The 21057-nt window shown below is 45.8% G+C and overlaps 1 protein-coding gene across 3 annotated transcripts in view; it reads left to right on the forward strand.

Moving 5' to 3' along the window:
• The window catches only part of LOC119186389 (high affinity cAMP-specific and IBMX-insensitive 3',5'-cyclic phosphodiesterase 8B), a 320801-nt gene that overhangs the window by 263811 nt on the left and 35933 nt on the right, over positions 1 to 21057 (forward strand). For all 3 annotated transcript variants that reach the window (XM_037435030.2, XM_037435037.2, XM_075893207.1), the window contains exons 2-5: positions 9485 to 9541; positions 15235 to 15425; positions 16371 to 16430; positions 17645 to 17702. In XM_037435030.2, the coding sequence (XP_037290927.2) occupies positions 9485 to 9541; positions 15235 to 15425; positions 16371 to 16430; positions 17645 to 17702 (366 nt within the window). The remainder of the gene's footprint in view (positions 1 to 9484; positions 9542 to 15234; positions 15426 to 16370; positions 16431 to 17644; positions 17703 to 21057) is intronic.

Raw genomic sequence — 21057 nt, forward strand, 5'->3', positions numbered from 1 at the left:
AAAATAATTACGTATTCGTGAGAACTTGTTACTCGAAAAGATTGAAAGTTTCTCCCTTCCGGGAAAGTTAGCGAGATGTAAGAGGGTGCTCTTTGATAAAATATCGCGTAAAATATGACCCTCTTTATGACACTTGTTAGAGTGAGTTTTGACGATTTAGTCAGTGTGCCTGTGTTAGAGTTGTCGTAGAGGCTGTGAAAGATTACCGAGCTTGGCTTTACTGAAGTTACGCAGCAAATATTCACTTGTAGCATCGTATATACGGCAGGTGGTGTGTCTAGATATAGATGCGGCGTTGAAGGCGAAGGATGAAATACTCCGAGGGACAGAACTAACGTTCCCAAAGAAGTGGTGTTGGGATAAGGGTGGGTGGCAAAGCCAGCTCCCTATAGAAAGGCGGATTGTGGCGTCGATATATATATTGCGGCCACGATAGCCACGGTGGCCGCAATAACAGCCGGGGGGGCGCATTGTCCGGGCTTCTTACCGACACGTTAAGCTATACGCCTTCCGGCCGCGTCAGCCTGTTGTTCCGTGCGGCTCGCAGTGTTACACCAGCTGCGTTCCTACGACTTCTCCTCAACGATCGCCTCTCTGGTCGCCGCTCGTGTAATGCTCGACGCTGACCTGTTTCGATCGCGCCGCTGATCTGACTCGGCAGCTTGCCTCCACCCTTCAACGTAACCAACCTTCGGCATTGCGCGAAAGTGGTAACGACGCACTCCGACTCTCATGTGTGCCTCTCTCCTTCTACCGCGAAAAAAAAAGGACAGCACTCCAATCGCAGGTCGCCGCGAGTGCTGTTAGCTAATCGCTTACTGATGAAATTAACGGTAAAGGTCAGACGCGGACACGGTAAGTAAAAGTACTAAGAGCGTTCGTCTTTCTTTTCTTCCGTCGTACGCGTCGGAGTTTTCGCGCTAATTTTATCGGTAACTACGTTAGGCCAAGCAGCCCAGCAATGGGCCCTTCGTTAGTTAATCGAGTTGACAGCGGCGCCGCTCGTCGAAGTGAAATTAATGATGAATGACGGTTGACCATCGTTATTTGTTGGTGCCGGACAGGGACGCTATAGCCGGTGCGCGATATTTCCCGCCACTTCACCATTCACTGCGTAACTCTAGACAAGGACGACGAAAAGTATCGACTTGCATATGCCCGACTCGTTATACCAATGTCTGTCCAGGATGTGGTGCTGTTTCCTCAACCTCTCACGTGCCCGTAGAGTACGACGGTGCATTATTCCTTTCCTTCTCAGCAATCTTTCGATCCACCCGTACCCCAGAGCAGTGCGAAGGCACCCCTTCTTGACGGTGCCCTCGAGGTCTGTCGGGCGCTCGTTCTGCGGGCGAGGACTGTCGCAGAGGTTGCCGTATAGGTGCCCTGTAACAGGAACCCTCCCCGTTTTCTTTGCATTTGAATAATAAATGTTTTCATCACCACGATCACCCAACTATCAGTTTTATTACAGCGAGAGCGCCGTAGTTGTCTGCCACCGCAGCCGCCGGTACACGTAACAACTGTAGCAGGAAATAAGAAAAACATACAAGTAAACAAGAAACACCAGTGACACAAAGCGATTTGAACCCGGGTACCCGGGGTGCCAGCCCAGTATTCTACCACTGAACCATGCCGGTGCTTCGAACTTCGCTGCAAAGTGATCCTAGGCAGGCTTCTTCTCAGTAAAGTAATCTCGTTAATATGAGCAATAAGTCGTTTTAGAACAGCAATAGAACAGCTAGGTGTCGTACAATGCGAATTGGGTGACGAGTGGGTCGCCAAATGCTCCAACCCATTACAAAAGCCTGAACCACAATTTATCGTTGTCAGCCGCAGCATAAAAGAATGGCACGAAATTCCTTGCAAGTCTGTAGCGGGCACGCTTGATTCTCCTAAAAATAACAAAATTGGCACAATGAATGCTTTTATACTACACAAATATTGTGAATTATAGCGTACTGGGTACCCTGCAAGTGTTCTTGTAGCAGTTACCCAAAGAAAGTTTGAAAAATGCGCTAGAAAGACCGCTCTTCCAAATTTCGCAGTGACTGTGCTGCGCGTTGGGCGCAAACCTGGCGTTTTTTTGTTGTTGTTTTTTTCAACGCGGCTTGACACTGCGTCTGATTCACTTCTCCCTCAGTCCAGAACGCCAGCCTGGTTTTGGACTACTACACGCTTAGGCGATTCAGAGTACCGGAGAAATTTCGTTTTCGCTTGCCATGATCTGGTGACCTAAATCTCGGGCTTAAAACAATAAAAATAATTTAAAAAGCTTATTCTATTTGTTGTCCCAACTCGGTGATATTTGAAATTTGGGCGCTGAGTTGTAATTATACTCTCCGGTGTATCCTCCATACCTCTATCAGACCACCTCAACAAAATAATAAGCTGGGCATGAGTACTCCGCGCGCTGTTTTCTCGTTATAATTTCTTCTTCCTTTCTTTCCCTTTAACGTTCCAAGTACTAAAGAAAATAAATATCCAGCTACGTATTCATGACCATGCATGGCAGGCGTGCATGCTTATGATTATTTGCACGTTTATCCAATATGAATCTTGGACACTAACTTTCGCCCACACGTTTCTTCGTGACTAGTCGTCACAATCAAATAAGGCGCCAGTGTTTCGAGAACTTTGTATGTACAATTGTGACAATGACAGCGCAAAGAAGATACTACAACTTTATGAATAAGTTTCACTTACCTCGCTTGTCCCGCTTTGACAGGCCTAGAGGTAGTAGCCTTTATGGCGTTTTTGCCTCCGTTGAACAAATGGTATCGTTCCTGTGTCCAAGTTGTCGAAGCCATTGGTGCGCTTTTACTAAAGGACGACGCCGTTCGCCCCATCCTATTCTATTTATAACCAAAACATTGACCCATAATCCGGAGTGACAGGTCCCGTTGTGAAGACCTTCGCGAGCTTCGGTTTTGAAGACCATTTGTGGCCACATCGACCTTAATATGGCTGGCAATGTTAATTCTGCACATGTCGGACAAACAGGTTCAATTAGCCCTATAAGACTTGCACGCGCCGGACGACATACCGAAGAGTTCTGAAGCGTATGCGCACAAAATTTATGATGGCCGACATCATGTGGGACCACATTAAATCGTTCACTCTGATAACGAAAAATTGGATCAGTTTTTCTTTGATATTACCCGCCAGGGTGGTCTAGTGGCCAAGGCACTCGGCTGCTGACCCGCAGGCCACGGGATCGAATCCCAGCCGTGGCGGCTGCATTTCCGATGGAGGCGGAAGTGTTGTAGGCCCGTGTGCTTAGATTTGGGTGCGCGTTAAAGAACCCCAGGTGGTCGAAATTTCCGGAGCCCTCCACTACGGCGTCTGTCATAATCATATGGTGGTTTTGGGTTGTAAACTCTAACAATCTTTATCAATCATTTCTTGGATGTCATATTTATGAAATGATGAAGAAAAGCTACGGAGCTGAAAAATGGGCTTTTTTGTCTTCAGCTGTCAATATTTCATCTTTATTTTTTTTTAATTCTACCGGGACGACGCATTTAACACACCGAATTAGCGCATTCTGTATTTTTTTGAATGCTAGACTGGCCATCTCGTACATCATGTGTTGTTTCTTTCTAGTTTCCCCTTCAACTTTAAGAGCCAACGTTTGTTTTCTGTACACTGCTGTGTTCTTGATTCGCGATCAGTGAATGAGCCCTTGTCAAGCACTTCGTCACGTTTCTTCGGGTATTATAGCTTACGCCACATTTTATCTAGCAAAATAAACCCAGACAGTGGATGGTAACGTTTGTGTAAGTTTTCCGAACATTTCTGGCCATCAACTTTCATATTTAATCGCTGGTCATAAAGTACAAATAAAACTTCCTTGCTTTCTCTGTTGACTCGTGTGCCGACCAGTGGTTCATTAAATAATCTTGCACCAAAAGAGAAAAAAAGTTGAATTTTGGAAGTTTTGCATCTCAAAACCACGATATATTCATAAGAGACGCGATAGTGGAGGCTTCCGGCAATTTTGACCACCTGGTGTTCTCCAACGTGCTCCTAAATCTAAAGTAAACGGGCCTTGAGTATTTTCGCCTCCGTCGAAGATTCAGCCGTCATGACTTATTCTTTCCTGCGACCAGCGGGTCAGCCGTCAAGCGCCATAACTATCAGATCACCGTGGTGTATAATAAGATGACGCAAATAAAAGAAAGAAAAGAAGGAAGAAGAAAAAAGAAAGAAAAATAAATAAACAAATGAAGAGAGAAATAAAGAAGAAAAAGAAAGAAAATAAATAAAAAGAGAAAGAAAAAGAAAAATAAAAATAAATAAATAAATAAGTAGGTAAATAAAGATTGGATGGATGGATGGATGGATGGGTCGGTGGTACCCTTGCTCTATTTTCCTTTTCTTTGTCTTACACAGTCTGACGTAATATTTTAACGCTGCTTCTACGGGCGTATAGACGCATGAAAAAAGAGTAGTGCAATAGCAAATGTACTTACTTGTCGCGTGCGCGACGTTGAGCCCTTCTCCATCGGGACATGTCCCGAAAGGAATATATTGCTTCCCTCGGAGCTCATAAACTGCGCCGAAGAACGTCTTTGCCGGCGGGGATGGGAACTCTGTTAGGGTTTACGGTATTCCACCGTGTTCCATTTTCTTACTGCCCCCGCAGACTCCAAAAGAACGAGATGAAATTGCTTCGAATTTCTTTCTGTATTTGTTGATGCTCTTTCTGTCCTCATGTTTGTTTGTGAACGCTGGTTTTTCTTTGCGAGGTTCCAGGTGAGCCTTGTCATCATACGCCGCTGGGCATTATCTTCTTTTCGCTCGATCTTAGTTTTTTTACTTTTTTAATAAACACCAAGGACACAATGCATGTGATTCGAACCCGGGTCTCCTACGTGACAATCCAGTATCCTATCACCGAGACACGCCAGAGCTTGGCAGGCTTCCTGTCGGAAAGAGCATCACGTTATTATCAATTATAAAGCGTTTTATAACAGCAAAAAAAAAAAGGCGTCATACATTGTGAATTGCGCAATGAGTGGGTTGTTGAATGCTCCAACCCATTGCGAAAGCTACAGGCATAGTTATTCGTCGTCTTCAGCCACAGCATAGAAAAATTGCGCAATGTTATTTGCATTAGTGTAGCGGGCACCACGCTTATCCGAAAAAATGACGAAGGATTGCTTAGTGAATGCCTCCCTACTTCCCCCCCCCCCCCAAATCGCAGCATATCCACGTAGTGAACGATGACGAGTGGGCGAAGCTCCTGGGGATCATTTACCGTGAATTCCCTCGCACATTGCCGACGTTTCCGTGCCACTGCAGCTTCGCGAGCCCTCAGCTCCGGGTCGGCTTGCCGGCGCTGCCGTTTTGCTGCAGCTTCGCGAGCTCGCAAGTCTGGATCCACTTGTCTGCACTGCCGTGCTGCAGCCGCTCTGCGAGTTCGAAACTCTGGACTCCGTTGCCGTGCTGGGCCCTCCATGATTGCCGCTGTCGAAAGGATGGATAGATTGATATGGCTCTACCCCTTTAGATCGGACGGTGGCTAACGCCACCTAGCCGTAATACTTAGTGAACCAAACTAGGTTTATCTTCTTGTTCCTTTAAAAGATGAAGTTGAGAACTGGTACTTACCGGTGAAAGGTTTCATTTTCACTCGTGCCTTGATTTTAGCCACCAATCAGATAACCTCTTTCAAGTTAATCTAACCACTTAATGTCTATTTTGGCCTCCCTGTCCCTAAACTACATTGCTTTGAAAAACTCTGCGCCATCATCCTGAATATAGGGCGAAGCAGGTTACTGAGCATTATCAAGTGTTCGGCGGTTTCTTCCTCCTTTCCACATGCACTGCATACCGTGTCTACCCCCCTCGTATTTGGCCCGATAAGTCTTGGTTCGCAATACTCCCGTCCTGGCATCAAACAATAGAGAACTACCCCGCTGATTATCATAGATCCTTTCCTTGGCAATTTTCTGCTTAAAAGTTTGATAGATCTCTAGTGTGGACTTCTTAGTTTATGTCAATTCTTCATATATCGGTCTCCGTATCCTTCATTTTCTGCTTAACCGATAGTTCTCCTTGGTTTGGCCCCCTCCCTTTTCTGAGTATTTACCCGTCAATTTTCTGGTTCGCTTCCTCCATTTGGTATCGACATTCCTCATGTACGAGTAGCTGAAAACCATCCTAGCCTAACGCTCCTCCCCCATTTCTGTCAATCGCTTCTCAGATTTTATCTTGCTGCTAGCTTCCCTGCCCTCGAATAATGTCCATCCCATATCACTTTGTACTCTCTGATTTGGTGTATTCCTGTGAGCTTTCAAAGCAAGCCTACCTCTTTCTCGTTGCTTAATTTCTAATCTTGCTTGAACCTCTGATCTCATCCACAAGAACACATTGCCGGAAGTCAAACCAGGAACCATGACACCTTTCCGAATTACTCTCACATCATTATACCTATTGTAATTCCACAGGGCCCTATTTTTCATCGCCGCTGCATTCCTGTTTCCTTTAGTCGTTGCGTATATTTTGTGTTCCCTTAGTTATCCATATGCCTAGTCACGCACCTAGCGGTCTACTTTCAAACCACAGCACGCACCAAGAGCGAGAGCTGCCACCGTCCCGTCCTCTACTGAGCGCTTCATGACAGCCGCTGTCGAAAGAGGGAGATAGGGTTCCTCGATGCAGCGGAGGGAGGCGCGTGCATCGAGGAACCCTAGAGAGAAAGAGAGAGAGAGCCGCGCCCCAAGTGGTCTTTTTTCAAACCGCAGCGCGCGCCAAGAGCGAGCGCTGGCACCGCCCCGCCCTCTACAGGGCGCTTCCAGTACTAGCGTTTTACGCCGACGGACAGGGGACATGGCTCCACCCTCAGGAGCTTCGCCCCTAAAAGTATGATTGATGGTGTAGTCGGTACCTTGTACGTGTTCTTGTACTAGTTACTAATGTTCAAAAAAAAAGCTCTGAAAGGCGGCTCATCTAGGTTTAATTCGCTGCGACTGTGCTGCGCGTTCCGTGCAGGCCTGGCGCTTTTTTTTTTTTATCACATGTCTTGCGGCCCGAAATTTCTCTTCCAGACTGTTCTTTGTGGCCACTCTGGAAACCCTGGGATCGGCACTGTCATTGATAGTGAATTATGCTGAAAAGGCAAAAGATGCAATATTTTAAATTTCATTAGTGAAGCGTCACAAGTTATCTCTTGCAATTACCGACTAGCTCGAGCTTTTTACAGTAACGGCTATTCTTCTTGAATCGTTGGTCATGCTTTCCACTTACAGAGGGGGAAAAAAACCGCTCAGTGACTCTGTGCGCATCGTTGTCTTCATTCGCGAGAATATCCGCTTTGTCCTATACGAGTGATAGGTTAAAGGCACAGCAGTGCATTTACACTCGCTTTAATTTAACATTGCGCTAAAAAACTAGCTAGGGAGCATGCTCGTGTGCACGACAGAGAGAGAGAGCCCACAACGCCAGCGCCACAGCCGTAGCAGGAGACTGCTGTTACTATAGGCCTATTCCGCATAGACGCGCGGGAGGCTCTCCGACGTGATGTGCTCTCAGGCAGCTTTGCAGCTGCTGTGCCAGCTGTCACGTGATCATAGAAGGCAACGGCGATTTATGCTGGACGGAGCCTGCTCGTCGCGACATCGCTACGAGGCACCTACCCCTGTTCACAAACGCGTAATGGGTTACAATTTAGTGATGAATACCATTCACCCGCCATGTAGATGCGGCCGCCCTGTCCAAGAGAATGATGTTGGGTGGTTTCCGCTGTGGCCACGAGTACTTTTTCGCTGCCAATAAGACTATTAGACATATTATTTGTGAAAGGTTTGTCGTCCATACTTCGAATATCCATAACTTGCAAGTGACGTCACTTCCTGTCGTCAGGTCCTCCATTACAGAGCCCACAAAGCACATGTCTCCATGGCCACCCGTGTTTACGTTCATGCGGCGGATGGGTTGGCGTAGCGCCCGTGTTTTGGTCGTTTGTCTTTCACCCAGGACGAAGGGTAATCATTTAACCCATTATGCAGCCTGCAGTGAAGCAGTGTTGATTTTGTAACTCGGATCCTCTGCAGTGTCTGTGTCCATAATTTCGCATGTAATTGGTGAAACAAGTTCGGTCGACATTTGAAAACATAACTTTGCCTTTTTTGAAGTGACGTCCGCGCACATGTACATTGTTCATGAGGCCCTTCCTGTTTATGCTCGCATACGCCCTGTGTTACACTTATCAGGCAACTCTTTCGTACTGTCGCACTGATTTGTGATCACCTTTGGCAGATGGGACGTATCCGCTTCTGGTCCTTTATCTCATTCACATTTCTCGTGCGGCAGTCAAATGTCGCACAAATCACCATTGTGACGTACAGCTACGGAATTGACAAGAAACGCCACACAGTTGGAGTCGACGTCTTCTTCTGCTATGGCGGCACGTGTCGAAATCATATCCAGAATTCCACGGTGTGATGTACTTGCAACTGCGCTTCCTCGAGCAGTGATGTCGAAGTCTCTGCTGAAATGGCTCGCAAAGTTAAGGATTTTGACCGAGGAATATGTACACGAAGCTACGCCTGTATAAGAATACCACCGACTTTAATCTCGCGTACGGCTCTTGAAGTCACGGAAATAAGTAAATGCGATTGGACGGGACACCTATGCAAATTATCTCTGTATAGAATATGGACGGCTGTGGATGAAGCTTGCACTTATTCTTCTTAGGTTGAGATCGACTAATTTGCACTTTAAGGGAAAAAAAACGGTCCTTAGACTATTTTTTAATCTTGACTTGCCGTGTATATGAATGAAATAGACACATGAACACTCTTCCGAGATTAATATACTTTCTTCAGAGAGTCGCAAAACCCACAAGATAATAAACGAGTTTCTTTAAAGAGACTCATACACGTGTGAAGTCAGCATTCAGTGACTCAGTCGCATGTACTCTTTGTTTGTCATAGTGTATATAGTATAAATGAAAAACGGGAACGGGGGGGGGGGGGGGGGGGGGTCTGCTGTTATATTCGTGGCTTATCGAGTTGGGCCATTGGTTGGGCTTTCGTGACGCCGGGTTGAATTTACGGCCAGGGCGGTGTCATTCCACATGGGGGCGGAATGCAAAAGCGTCTCGGTACCTATGTTTAAGTTCACGTAAGAAAATACCGGGTGGGCAAAACTAATCCGGCATATACCACACGCCATAATCGTAATGTCGTTTTTGGCGATCGTGAAACTCTATTAGCACCTAGTGTGGATGCGCGCAAGCAAGATCGCCGACGTACTTACACGACTGTTCACATTTCAGTGCACCGTTATTGCGAACCACCGTAGGTATGGGGTCGATGTGATTGCAGCGGACGTTACCTGGAATCAGTTTGTGTTTTGTCAACATATCTCCGCCATCGTGTTTGCTGACTGTCATAGAATTCGCGGAGTCTTTTTCGTGTTTGTGTCCTGTGTAAAGGCGATCTCATGCATTTTTTTTTCTTGTCTTCGTGTCTTTCAGAAAGGGACCGTGGCGCTCAAGTACGGGTCCATGTACCTCACAGTTCCCTCAGTAAAGGTGGGCTCACTGTTTTCTTTCCCGCATCGGTGTTGAAAATACCTAGAAATACAAAGTTGTTGTATACATGACCATTATTGAAACTATATTAGCGACGAATGGATATATCAAATAGTTATTACTTTAGGCAGAATATCAAGTACCGACAATCTGAACGGATACAAGATAAATCTTATTGGTTGGGCAAGTAACGAATAGCGCCAGCGTTACACGACTGCGAATAATCATGTCATAAGTACGCCTAGTAAACACACTTGAGCAAGTAACTGACTTAAAAAAACTGCAAAAAGGCAGTTTTATTCAAAGACACTGCTGACTACTTGCGTGCCTTTTTGGTAAGCTCGTGAAATCAAAGCCGTGCTTGTTAGCAGAGTGAGCTTTCTCGCAAGGCTAGCGCAAAATAAGAATAGGGATGAGGACTGTACAATTACGCGAGAAAGAAAATACAGCGTACATGGCTTTATAACTGAACAACAAAAACGGCATCACCGTTTTTTTTTTTTTTTGTGGGTTAGCATCATTGAGGTCTGTGTTTGATATGTGGTATATTATGCTTGCGACAGCTGTTTTCAGGTTTAATTGAGCAGCAGCAAGAATGTACCCATTTGTACTCTTGAATTCCCTCTGACTTGGTTGTAGAGGTCTAACGAAGAGTAAACAATTGGTACAAGTGGTCTTTAACTTAATTCTGCTGATATGTGAAATGTTACATTTTTTGTTTAATTATTATGTGCAGTTCTTTTTGTTCTCAAGATTTAATTTGAGCACAGCGTCAGATAAGCCTGTCGCGTCTTATCTACCCAAATTGCATTTGGTTGCTTTTTTGGAGTGTGGTGGTCAGGTCGATGATCAGCTCCAATAAGCGATCTTGTTCGTTTCCTCTTCGGCTTGTCCTTAAAACGAAAAATTCTGTTAGCTAGCCGCTTCCTAATACAAAAGCGTAAAAAAAGCCTTTTTTTTTTCCTCAGAAATCACGGAGTCGGCATCGTTGGTTGTGAGCGAGAAATTGACGTTGTCCGAAAGGTAAAATTCAGGATAGATGTATACACATAAATAGGGAGGAATCGTATAGGTGTAAGTGAAAATCTAGCCCAGGCTTTCTGCGCGTCAAGCAGGTATTCTACCACGGAGTCATCGCTCAAAACTTCTTCGCAAAAAAAAAAAGAGCTATAAGAATGCCAAGTATAGTGTGAAAATCTCCTTGACGCATGCAATGCTGCATGCATGGCAGAATCGTAGAATCGCGCCCAGACGTCAAAACGAGAGATCTGCGCAACGATTGGCTGGGCTTAAATCTTCCCACCTATTCCTATATATTGCGTGCAGGTGTGCGTGGCACCTCACGAACGCATAGCGGGTATACTGGGCCATTTTGCAAAAAAGAATAAATATAGCGTAGCGGGGACTTCGCAACTATATTTGCAGTGTACGTTTTATGATAGTTTGAAGCGGCTAATGTTACACGCACAAATGTTCCTGCGTTCGTCCGTGTGTTGTGCGTTCCGGTCTAGTTTGCGCGCAACTTTCTCTCTCTTTCTCGGCGTCGTCAGTGAAGGCGATGGCAGCGAATACGCTGTAGCGTTCTGCTCTTGAAAGCGCAGCTGTAGCGTCCTCCAAACTGTTTTTTATGACTCCACAGCGAATGCACTCTTCCGCTAGTGTAAAAGTCACGCAATGAGTCTTGATTTCGGAGGCTTTCGCTGGGGCGGTACCAGTTGTCGTGACACCTACCAAAACGGCAGAATGCAAGGCAGGAAAATGAAAAAAAAGGCGAATCGCAGTGATTGCACAGCTCGGTGAGAATCGCTGAATTACCAAAAAAAAAAAAAGAAATGTAATCACTTTCCTCTCGTTCGTCCGCTACATCACTCATAGTATTGAAAAATGGAATAGGTTATGCGCTTCATTTCCTCTCCCTGAAGAACGCGGTTGCTTCGTTTGACGAAAAACAGAGGAAGTGCTTGAACGCTGAAGAAGCCGGGACATCACCGTCAATTATATTGGACTGAAGAACGTAGTCAGATTTTCGCTGTGATGTTTCTCTTTCGCCGTACATACGGCGCAGCTACACACCATGGCTTGCCATGAACAACTGTGCCTTTTTCTGCTGCGTTGGCTCGGGAAGCACTCATCTTTGCAGTGGCGTCGAGCTCGTTAAATCGAGGAAAGAGATGACTTTGTGCTTGCGAGACGTATACCTCTGCGAGCTCACATTCCCGAAAACTCTAAAGCAAAGGGAACAAAGCGTTCGAATTTTGGACGTGTGTGTTTACCGTTTCCCGCGCTGTGTAGGTTCTTATAGCCTATAGAGTTCGTTTCTGTCATAAAACAAGCACTTTATGCTGATATCAGACGTTTCTTGTCTCAGACAAGCTGCTTTTTCTCGGTAACATGCTAAGTGTTTGACGCTTATTTATCCACATCTACAGCACTCTTCCGTGCTATTATGAAAGGAAAGGCATCGTTCTCCTTCCTTGTTCGGCGTGGGGTTTTTTTTTTTAATTAATAACTGCGAAGATGACGTTCTCCTGTGCAGTCGGCGTCATAAATGTAGAGACCATTTGATTGATATGTGGGGTTTAACGTCCCAAAACCACTATATGATTATGAGAGACGCCGTAGTGGAGGGCTCCGGAAATTTGGACCACCTGGGCTTCTTTAACGTGCACCCAAATCTGAGCACACGGGCCTACAACATTTCCGCCTCCATCAAAAATGCAGCCGCCGCAGCCGGGATTCGAACCCGCGACCTGCGGGTCAGCAGCCGAGTACCTTAGCCACTAGACCACCGTGGCGGGGAAATGTAGAGACCGTGCAGTCAGAAAGAACTTGGAACTTTCTTAGAATTTGTGACTGTATTTGGTGGAACTGCACAGCAGGGGCGCAGCCGTGTGTGGCACACCGAGCTTATGCCCCCCCCCCCCCCGAATTTTTTCGCCATGGCATACAGATCTGGAAATGACCATTTAACAGAGCCTCCCCCCCCCCCCTCAAAAAAATTCTACCTACGCCCCCGCTGCACAGTAGGTATGCATGTTGTTGGCGTTTTTTTTTTTTTTTGAGAATAGGCCGGAAAATTGAATTCAAAGCTCCTACCGAACGCGTGGATGGATGTAAAACTGTATCGATAATCCTGAATCGTACGACTCGGCGCGCAGCGGGGCACTCCAACATTGGGAAAGGACGGCGAAGCCCGACCGCCGCATCGCGGCCCCCTGGACAGCCCTATAGTTGATCCCCGGCAGCGGGACTCCTGATAACGGACAGCCACTTGTCCTCGTTGATTTGGTCTGTGCCTCGTAACGCCAGAGCATATAGTCTAAGTGAATTCGTTGCAGTGCCAAAAGTTCTTGCATGCAGTGCTACGAATTAGCTTGCCCACCGAAGCAGCGGGGATATTCAGTTTGTCCCATGTCTCGTGGTCTCTAAAGTTTTGACTCGCAGCTTCAGACTTGCTAATAGCAGATACTTGCAGCGAAAACCTCTTGTCTACTTATTGGTAATGAATCTAAAGGTAACAGCTTTGATTACCAAAGAACGAAGGTGGTGACGAACAACAACGAGACCGGGCGTCAGGCAGGCATCTTTTTTTTTCTATAGCCGCTGCTCCCGTTAAAGCTACAGTGTAAGCAAACTGAATCTGCAGCGCACTGCATTGTAACTTTAGTACGATGCGAAGAAAACACGTTACACAAGGGTCCTTATTTCATGCTCCACGTAGTACGATAATCGTCTTGGTGCGGCACAGTGTCATTGGAGCCGTCGCCGCGGCATCGTAAGCAGCTTTCCAGTCCCTCAACACCCGACCCTCGGTGCGCGCTTTTTCATCTCGCTGCTATACGGGTTTGTGTACCGCGTAACGTGACATCGGAACGTAGCGAAGACGAACGCTCCAGTAAATATATTTTTTCTTTCTTATCACCTTTGTATTTCTTTTTTACTCGTCTTTGCGATGCGACGATCCGTAAACCGATCGAGGTATCGAATTGACGTTTTCTTTATGTCGTTCTCTATGACTGGGCTAACCGGAAACTGCCAGTATGGATTAAATCGCTACAGCAGTTTTTCTTTTGAAATATCATATGATACGACAATAAGTTTTGGTGGTGCGAGAATAGATAGAGGCATACAGAAAGTATCCTTTGATCGATGACACCAAAGCCCTAAAGGAGATAGGGAATAGTGTATACGGAAAGTGTAAACGCACCTCGTGTTTCGATAAACGTATCTTAAATGCCTCCGCATAAGCAATTAATAGAGGCAGGGTTTTAAGGCATTGCAGAAGCGCGTTGGAGGCGCCAGAAATATGCAGGCAAAACAATGTTTTGTAGGCACCAAAAATGTGCAGGTAAAGCGCGTTTTAGGCCTTCAGCATAGTCAATGTAGGCGGAAAATACTGTTACGTGGAATGAGACGAGACATGAGTATTTTCGAGCGTATTCAGACCGACAGAGACGAAGCACAGCATGCACAACGGAAAAGCCAGTCCTCTTCGTTTTCTTCTGTTCGCAGAATATTTCATCCTTCGTGAGACAGCTACGTACATAATACTCTCCGGCTGTAAAAGCGCCGTCTCGGTACACTTTATACGTGGTCTTCACAAAAAGGGCGGTATGGTTTCAACCTACTGGCGTGGACTACGTCACTCGGGGCGTTTGCAGACAGGTTTGTCTCGGAGACTGGAACGACCTCATAGGTAGCGTCATTTACCCGTCGTCTGATACGGTATGGTCCCTTGTATCGAGATAACTTCTCCGATAACTTCTCCCTCACGATGAACTGGGCACCAGAGAAGAACTATAGGGAACCGGGTGAGAAATGAACGGTGACGTGATTGCTGTCGTATAGAAAGCCTTTCGAGCTACCTTAATGCAGCGCGAATGGAAGGAGTCATGTCCTGAACGGCAATCAGTGCTTTCCCAGGAAGCTCTATATGATTTTTTTTCTCGTATGTCCGAACCCCCCTCAACAAATAAATATAATGTGTAGTGAGTGTAAGTTGATTATTCAAATAATAAAACACTCTCTAAGGCAATTGTATGCCTGTCTTCGCGTTTTGCCCTTCTCACATGACAGAATTTTAAAAAAAAGCAATCCGCTTGTCCCCGCGCACCAAGCGAACTAAACTTTTGGTGTTATGTAGCTCGTAGTTTAAAGTAACGAAATAAATATTTACGTTGCTGTACTGACACGAGCTTCATGCACGGATCTGAAAATTTGGGAGAGCAGAATTTTGCCCCTTTTTTGACGGGTCACGAACACACTGACACCGGCCGCGTAATTTTTCCCGCGCGAACGGTGTGAGAAATTATCCCTTTCTTACGCATGAAAAGGTAGACGAGGACCATTTCACTTATCGCTTGGAAAGAGCAACAAATAAAAGTAGTCTTTGTACTGGCTACAGAGGCCGGCAAAGTCGAAATGTCGCGTTTTGACCCGTGTCTCATTTTACGCTCGCTTTTTTGTGTTTGTTTTCTTCGTCATGCAGCGTGACTTAAAAGGAACACTAAATTTTGTTGGAAAACGTCTTTTATAAGCCATGCTTTATTGCTTTTATTGGCGCTGCTGGTGGAAATAGTAGCAGCGCTGTGTAAACGCGTCTATTATGAAAAGATCTCTCGAAAGGATCGTCCGTCTACTCCCCTCTGACTGCATGAAGTGCTATATGTTACACGCACTGTGTTACTACGCAGGTGATGTTTGTGTTCGGCAAGGAGGACGCGCAGTACAATGCGCTCAAGTGGGCTGCCGACAAGATGCACTACGAGTGCACGCTGAGCTCCACCTCGGAGGCGGCCATCGACAACTACCTCAACGGACAGCCCCACCTGGTGTTCATCGACTCGCGGAGCAAGAGCACCATCGACCCTGTGGCCCTGTGCAGGTGCGCCCTCTCTTATTCAAACGTGTTGATTAAGCTATAGGTGGCGCATGTTTTCGTGCCGTGGAACTGACACTAAGTATGTACAACGGTGGTAGATAGACGGTATAGGGTTAGATACGCTCCAAGTTCTTTATCTAGAGTGGGGAGCCATGGGAGATCTTCCTTCTAGTCTAGAGGCCCAAACAAGCTTCTTGGACGAGGCCGACGTGTGGCAATTAAGGATTACTGGTGTTTAGAAACACAGCCACTCTTTTCTTACCATTCTAGCTCTTCCCTTATTCCACTAACTTGACCAATCAATATTTCGCACACCTCAGCTAATGGACGCGTGAAATGAGGAAGTCCAAATAACTAGCATTGATGGGTTACTTTGGTAAGTTTACAAGAATTGCACTTGTGCATTATTGGTCAACATCAAAGTCTCTTATTTTTTTTAACACCACTCTATTTATTTTTGTTGTCGCATTTTCGTTGTCGTTGTCGTAAGTCGTGCAACATTTTTTTTCATTTTTTCCGGCATGTTCTTGTTTTTATAATATTGCCCGAAACGTAATTTTACGATCGTTTCGAATGCAAGCCTCTTTATTTCAGCAAATGTAATTCACTTCGCTCCCAGTGTCATTTGTATTGGAAGCATTTGGTTCTCTATAGGTTGAGATGTTGGTTCCATAACATTTATATGCGCATATTTTCGAGGTCTACAAGTTTGTAATAGTCTTTAGAACCTTTAAATAAAAATTTAAACTGACTGTGGAATGCAGAGATAAGCCCTGACAGAAAAGTGCTGCAGTTTTGTACGTTGATGTACTCAAGTTCCTAAAAAAAGGTTAGGTCAGATCGCCAAGTGAAGCTAAGTGTTACGGCTTCTTGTTGTGAAGTTGTCCCTCAACAAATGCGTGGTTGTTATCAAAACAATAAAACGGTGAATTCTACCACTCTTTGCAGGACGCTTCGAGGTTTCAGGGGTAGCCAGTACACGTGCATCATCGCTGTCGTAAAGAAAGGGTAAGTGCGCATATGTCTGCAATGTCCTCGGCGCTTGGCTGTGTTACACATTTGCATACTTGTATCTTTCTTCAACCACTTGCGTAAAAAAGGCAGGCAAAACAGTGACGGAGTGTTAGACGATTGGGCAAAATTGCGATACGGGTGCTTGTTGTGCATATTTATGTTATCGTCGTCTGTTAACGGCCCTTGCGACAGTTGATGGTGGGTCAAATGAGCGCGTATAGTTCGACCGAAATAAAGAAAACTGGGTTTTTTCGTTACCATGAAGTACCAATGGAAACTGTATTCGAAATCTCAATCTTGCGCACGCGTAGAGTGCACCGGTTGGTTTCCTCTTTGTTATTCTTGTTTTCATGAGTAAATAATTTCTTTCTGCATAATTTGGCTAAACTTTAAAAAAATTATATCGCTCACGCCTTGTATCATTCGTCCATGAGTATGAATTCGTAATGGCCGTCCACGAAGCTCTTTCTGTCCTTGTTTGTTTGTCTTTTTTGTTTTCAATCACTGTCACTGCGTGCTGAACTTTGGTACAAAGGCAAGTCAACTTAGTCCACAGGAAACCGTGAATTCAAAAGGGGAACGTTGCGGAGTTACAACGAGACTATAGAAAGTCAGTATGTTGACTTTGCTCTGCAGTGGGCGCAATCAGGATGATGATAATGATTATGATGATGATGATGATGATGATGATGATGATGATGATGATTCGAATGGAATTTTTAAAATGTCGACGAGCTTGGTATATAACTCATCAGTCACTCATGTATTGCCAACATGCTTGCAGGCGCGAATAAACAAGGTCTGGATTGACACGTCCGTCACTCCACCTGTCGTTCCTTATACCGATTCAGTGAGGCCCAGGTCTGTGAATGTACAGCTGCGCATACCTGTCATAACAGTGCGGTAGAACCGGGAACTCTCGCGTTCAACGTTGCCTTTGGGCTGCGCTTTCTGCTTTATACTCTGAAGAGAGACACAACAGCCGCTTTTCCCCCGATGTCACTCTGTATACGGCGCCCTCTGTCAACTGTAAATCCAATTGTTGCCCATGGGATTGGCAGAGGCTTGCGTGAAAAGGAAACTTTGCCAGCGTCATCTGGGCGGGAGCTTTCGTGTATTGCGCAAACAGCGCAGAAGTGGGGCGCGCTGTGTTTTCCTAACGCGATTACGGTATACCGTCCTGCCATTTCTCATCTTTTGCGTTTCAGGTTGGCCGAAAAGGAGGAAGCAGCTGTCATCCCGCTGCTGAAATGCGGTTACAACAGGGTATGCCTCAGTACACTGCTTGCTTTCCTTATGTGGTCTTACCAAACATTTGTGTTTTTTTCTTCGTTTCTTTTTTAGCATGCAAGCTGTAGAATGTGTCATATGTTGCACATAGTGAAAGGCACGAATCCGTATTCACGACTATGTCGTTACGCCAACTCAGCCACCAATGCAGTTTTTTCTTATCACGTATAAAAAAAAAAGCCACATTGACCTGTCAAATATACCGAGTGTTTCATTCAAACTTTCTTTTTAAAACAATATTTCAGCCACGTTTTCATGCGGGCGTGCGTGAAAAACATCAGTGGTGAAAAATATCTGGCGTTTTACGTGCCGCCACCACAATGTGCCACAATAACGTGTCGAAACCACGGGCCTCTAGCAGTTTACCTTCATTGAAACGCGGCTGCGGTGGCAGGGTTCGAACCCACGTCCTTAGGTTCAGCAGATGAGCGCCGTAACCTCTGTACCAGCCGGGTGGACAGCATCGAGAAATGTGAGGACAAACTAGAGTACGCTGCTAACCCTTACATACAGCACTAAACTTAGGTCGAAGAAGGAACAGAAAGAGTCACCTGTGGTGCTTATTCAGAGCTGCTGGTGTCATTGATTGACTTGTTTTAGAAGTATGCGTGCAGTCTTACACATTTTCAGGATTCTAGGACATCGCGAAGTGAATAAGTCAATGTACTAGCAAGTGTAAGCAGAGTGTTTGAAATTTGTGAAATTGCCCTCCTCGGCTGCTGCGTGTGCTACGTATAGAACAAATATTGACTTCGACGTGTCGTGTGCAGAACCAAATTTAAAGTGGTGATCTAGTGCGTCGCATTTTTACAGTAATCTATACGGTGATTCGTTCAAGTTGCCAGTCCGTGAATTTGATTTTTCGGGATCGAGATCGTCTTGAGGTTGATAAGCCTGATGAACGATCCGCCTCTTCCACGATTCCAAGGCACGTGCACGCCCTTCCCCTAGCGGGAAAGTCGCGAAACGCCTCATGATCCCGGAGGCTTCCGGTATTGCAGTAACGGTCATCCCAGGCCCCATCGCAATCCTATAAAAAATGGCCGAGCGGCAGCGCAGAAAAACGAAAAAAAGGCTAATTGCGAAAAGGTCAGATTTGCCATTATGGGTTGCACGCCCGCACTACGAGTGTCAGCTGGATTTTGTCTTTGGGAAGGGGGGAGGAGGGAGTGGTGGTAAGCAAATCTCTGTTTAATCGTTGCGGGTGAGGAGGAGAATAGCGCTGGTGTAGTTTGAGTGCCGGTAACCTCTGGTGTGGCCTGAGAAGGCAAGCGTCTCTTCTGCACCACCCCCGCCGACGCCCACTGCCCGTACCACGGAAATCCATCGTTCGCTTTCGCTGACGGCGCCTCAGTGTATCCACGCTTCACGTGTGTATGTAAATGTTCGTTCGTAAACCTACGTTTGAATGTACGCTGTCGCGGCGTGCTCAGCCGAATGTACCGCTTTGTCGCTGTAAACAGACGGACAGAAACTGAGAGAGAGACGTAAGCGTTTTATTTGCGTCATATCAAGGAGAGCATGACAAGGAAAGCAGCCATTCACGATGCGCGCCATACTTGTCAGCACGTTTCGTGCCATGTCAGACGGGCAGCCGGAGGCGGCTCGGAAAACTGCGCGCTACATTCCCGAAGGGGAAAACCATATACGTGCCCTCACTCTGTTTGTGTTGGCATTCAGCATCGAGAACAAGTGTGCAGGAAAAAAAATTCTTCCCGCGTACACTGTCAGTGCCGTCACGTGCGTTCTATTCTAAAAAAAAAGGGAAAGCCCTGACACCGTGCGACAGCTTCATTATAGGGCGTGCGCGCTTCTCCCTGGGCGTCCGCTGCGATTCGGGCATTGCAACAGCGGCGTCGAATGCGGACGGCGATGAAATTTGCCGGCGCCGCGAAATGAGCGACGGCCGCTCGACAGCTCCGCGTTATGCATCGTCGCGCTTTTGTCTCGCAGTTAGCGCGCAAATTTATGTTTACGAAAAAAAAGAGAAAAAAAAGAAGTCAGTTTCTCTTCGAGAAAGATTTCTAAAATGCCGTTTAGTTTCTCTTTCTTTTTTTTAATCGTGGAGACTTGCATCACACTGAGAGAGGCTGGGTGTTACAATAAGTTGCATTGCTGAAGTTCTGCCTTTACATCAGAACCAATTATGTGGGGCTGAATTTCGAAGGACACCGGTGTGATTCCATATAGGCACGCGCCCACGACATTGGCGTGCTTCGGGACTACGTTGTGACTTTGGCACGTGATGCATCAGTTATTCATTAACGTCTTGATTCGCTTTTTAAAAAGACAGTTGGACTTTATTTTTCATGTGTATTAATGTAAGGCAATGACATTGAGCACCCCAATTGCTTTTTAAAGGTAAGCTACCTTTATAGTTGAAGTTGACAGTGGCTTCATTTCAGATCTTGTTTGTTAATAATACGGTAAAGACAAGTAAATGACTCGTCCTTTGACGACGCATGATGGTGATCGCCAATGTTTTTTCCTCTTGTTACCCGAATAAATTTTACAAGCTGAATAAGACCTTTATGAAGATCTTGGTAATCCATATATAAAGCAATGAAGTGCACCGATGCAGTGGTGTAAGTTATAAGTTCGAAAATGCCCGCGAAAGTGGCACGCAGACAAGTAGCGATGGTTTCGTGCAGAAACGAGACACCGGTGTTGTTCTAGTCAGTGCTGATCAATTGTATAAAGCTTTTTATTGCGTTCTCTGCTTTGCCTGATATATACCTATAATATTTGCTACTATAAAATACCGATACCCGTTAACTTGACCGAGTTTTTAATTTGAACACTATGCGTAAAGTGGCTGAAGTATAGTCGAGGATGAGTCAGCAAGCGTACTTATCGTCACAAGTGTAACAACTTTTTTTGAGAAGGCAAACACTTAAATAAATTTAGGACAAACTTTCTATTGGCTCTTTTGACCCATATAGGCGATTTGAGCCTCCACTTGGGTAGGAGGCACAGAAGATACAAATGGTGTGCTCAGGCCCGTAGCCAGGATTTTTTTCCGGGAAAGCTTACTGGTTGATGGCTTCGAAAAACCCCTATTTTCATCATTTATGTTAGGTAAAACGACCCCTCCATAGAAACTGTGAGGCTGGGTGGGTGAGGGTGGGGGACTAGGGCACTCTTTTGGCTACGGGCCTGGGTCTTCACCTATTGTTTAAAGAAGCAGCACTCTATATTTAGGTAAAAAGCCACCTTCGTCCTACTCTGTCTTTGGAAGTGTAGACGTACCTGTAAATCTATCTAGAAGTTTTCACAAACAAATCCGCCACCTCATGCCTGCTGAGAAGGGCTTACAACATACGTATCTTTT

This window comes from Rhipicephalus microplus, chromosome 1 (genome assembly GCF_043290135.1).
Source record: "Rhipicephalus microplus isolate Deutch F79 chromosome 1, USDA_Rmic, whole genome shotgun sequence".
NCBI classification, from domain to species: domain Eukaryota; kingdom Metazoa; phylum Arthropoda; class Arachnida; order Ixodida; family Ixodidae; genus Rhipicephalus; species Rhipicephalus microplus.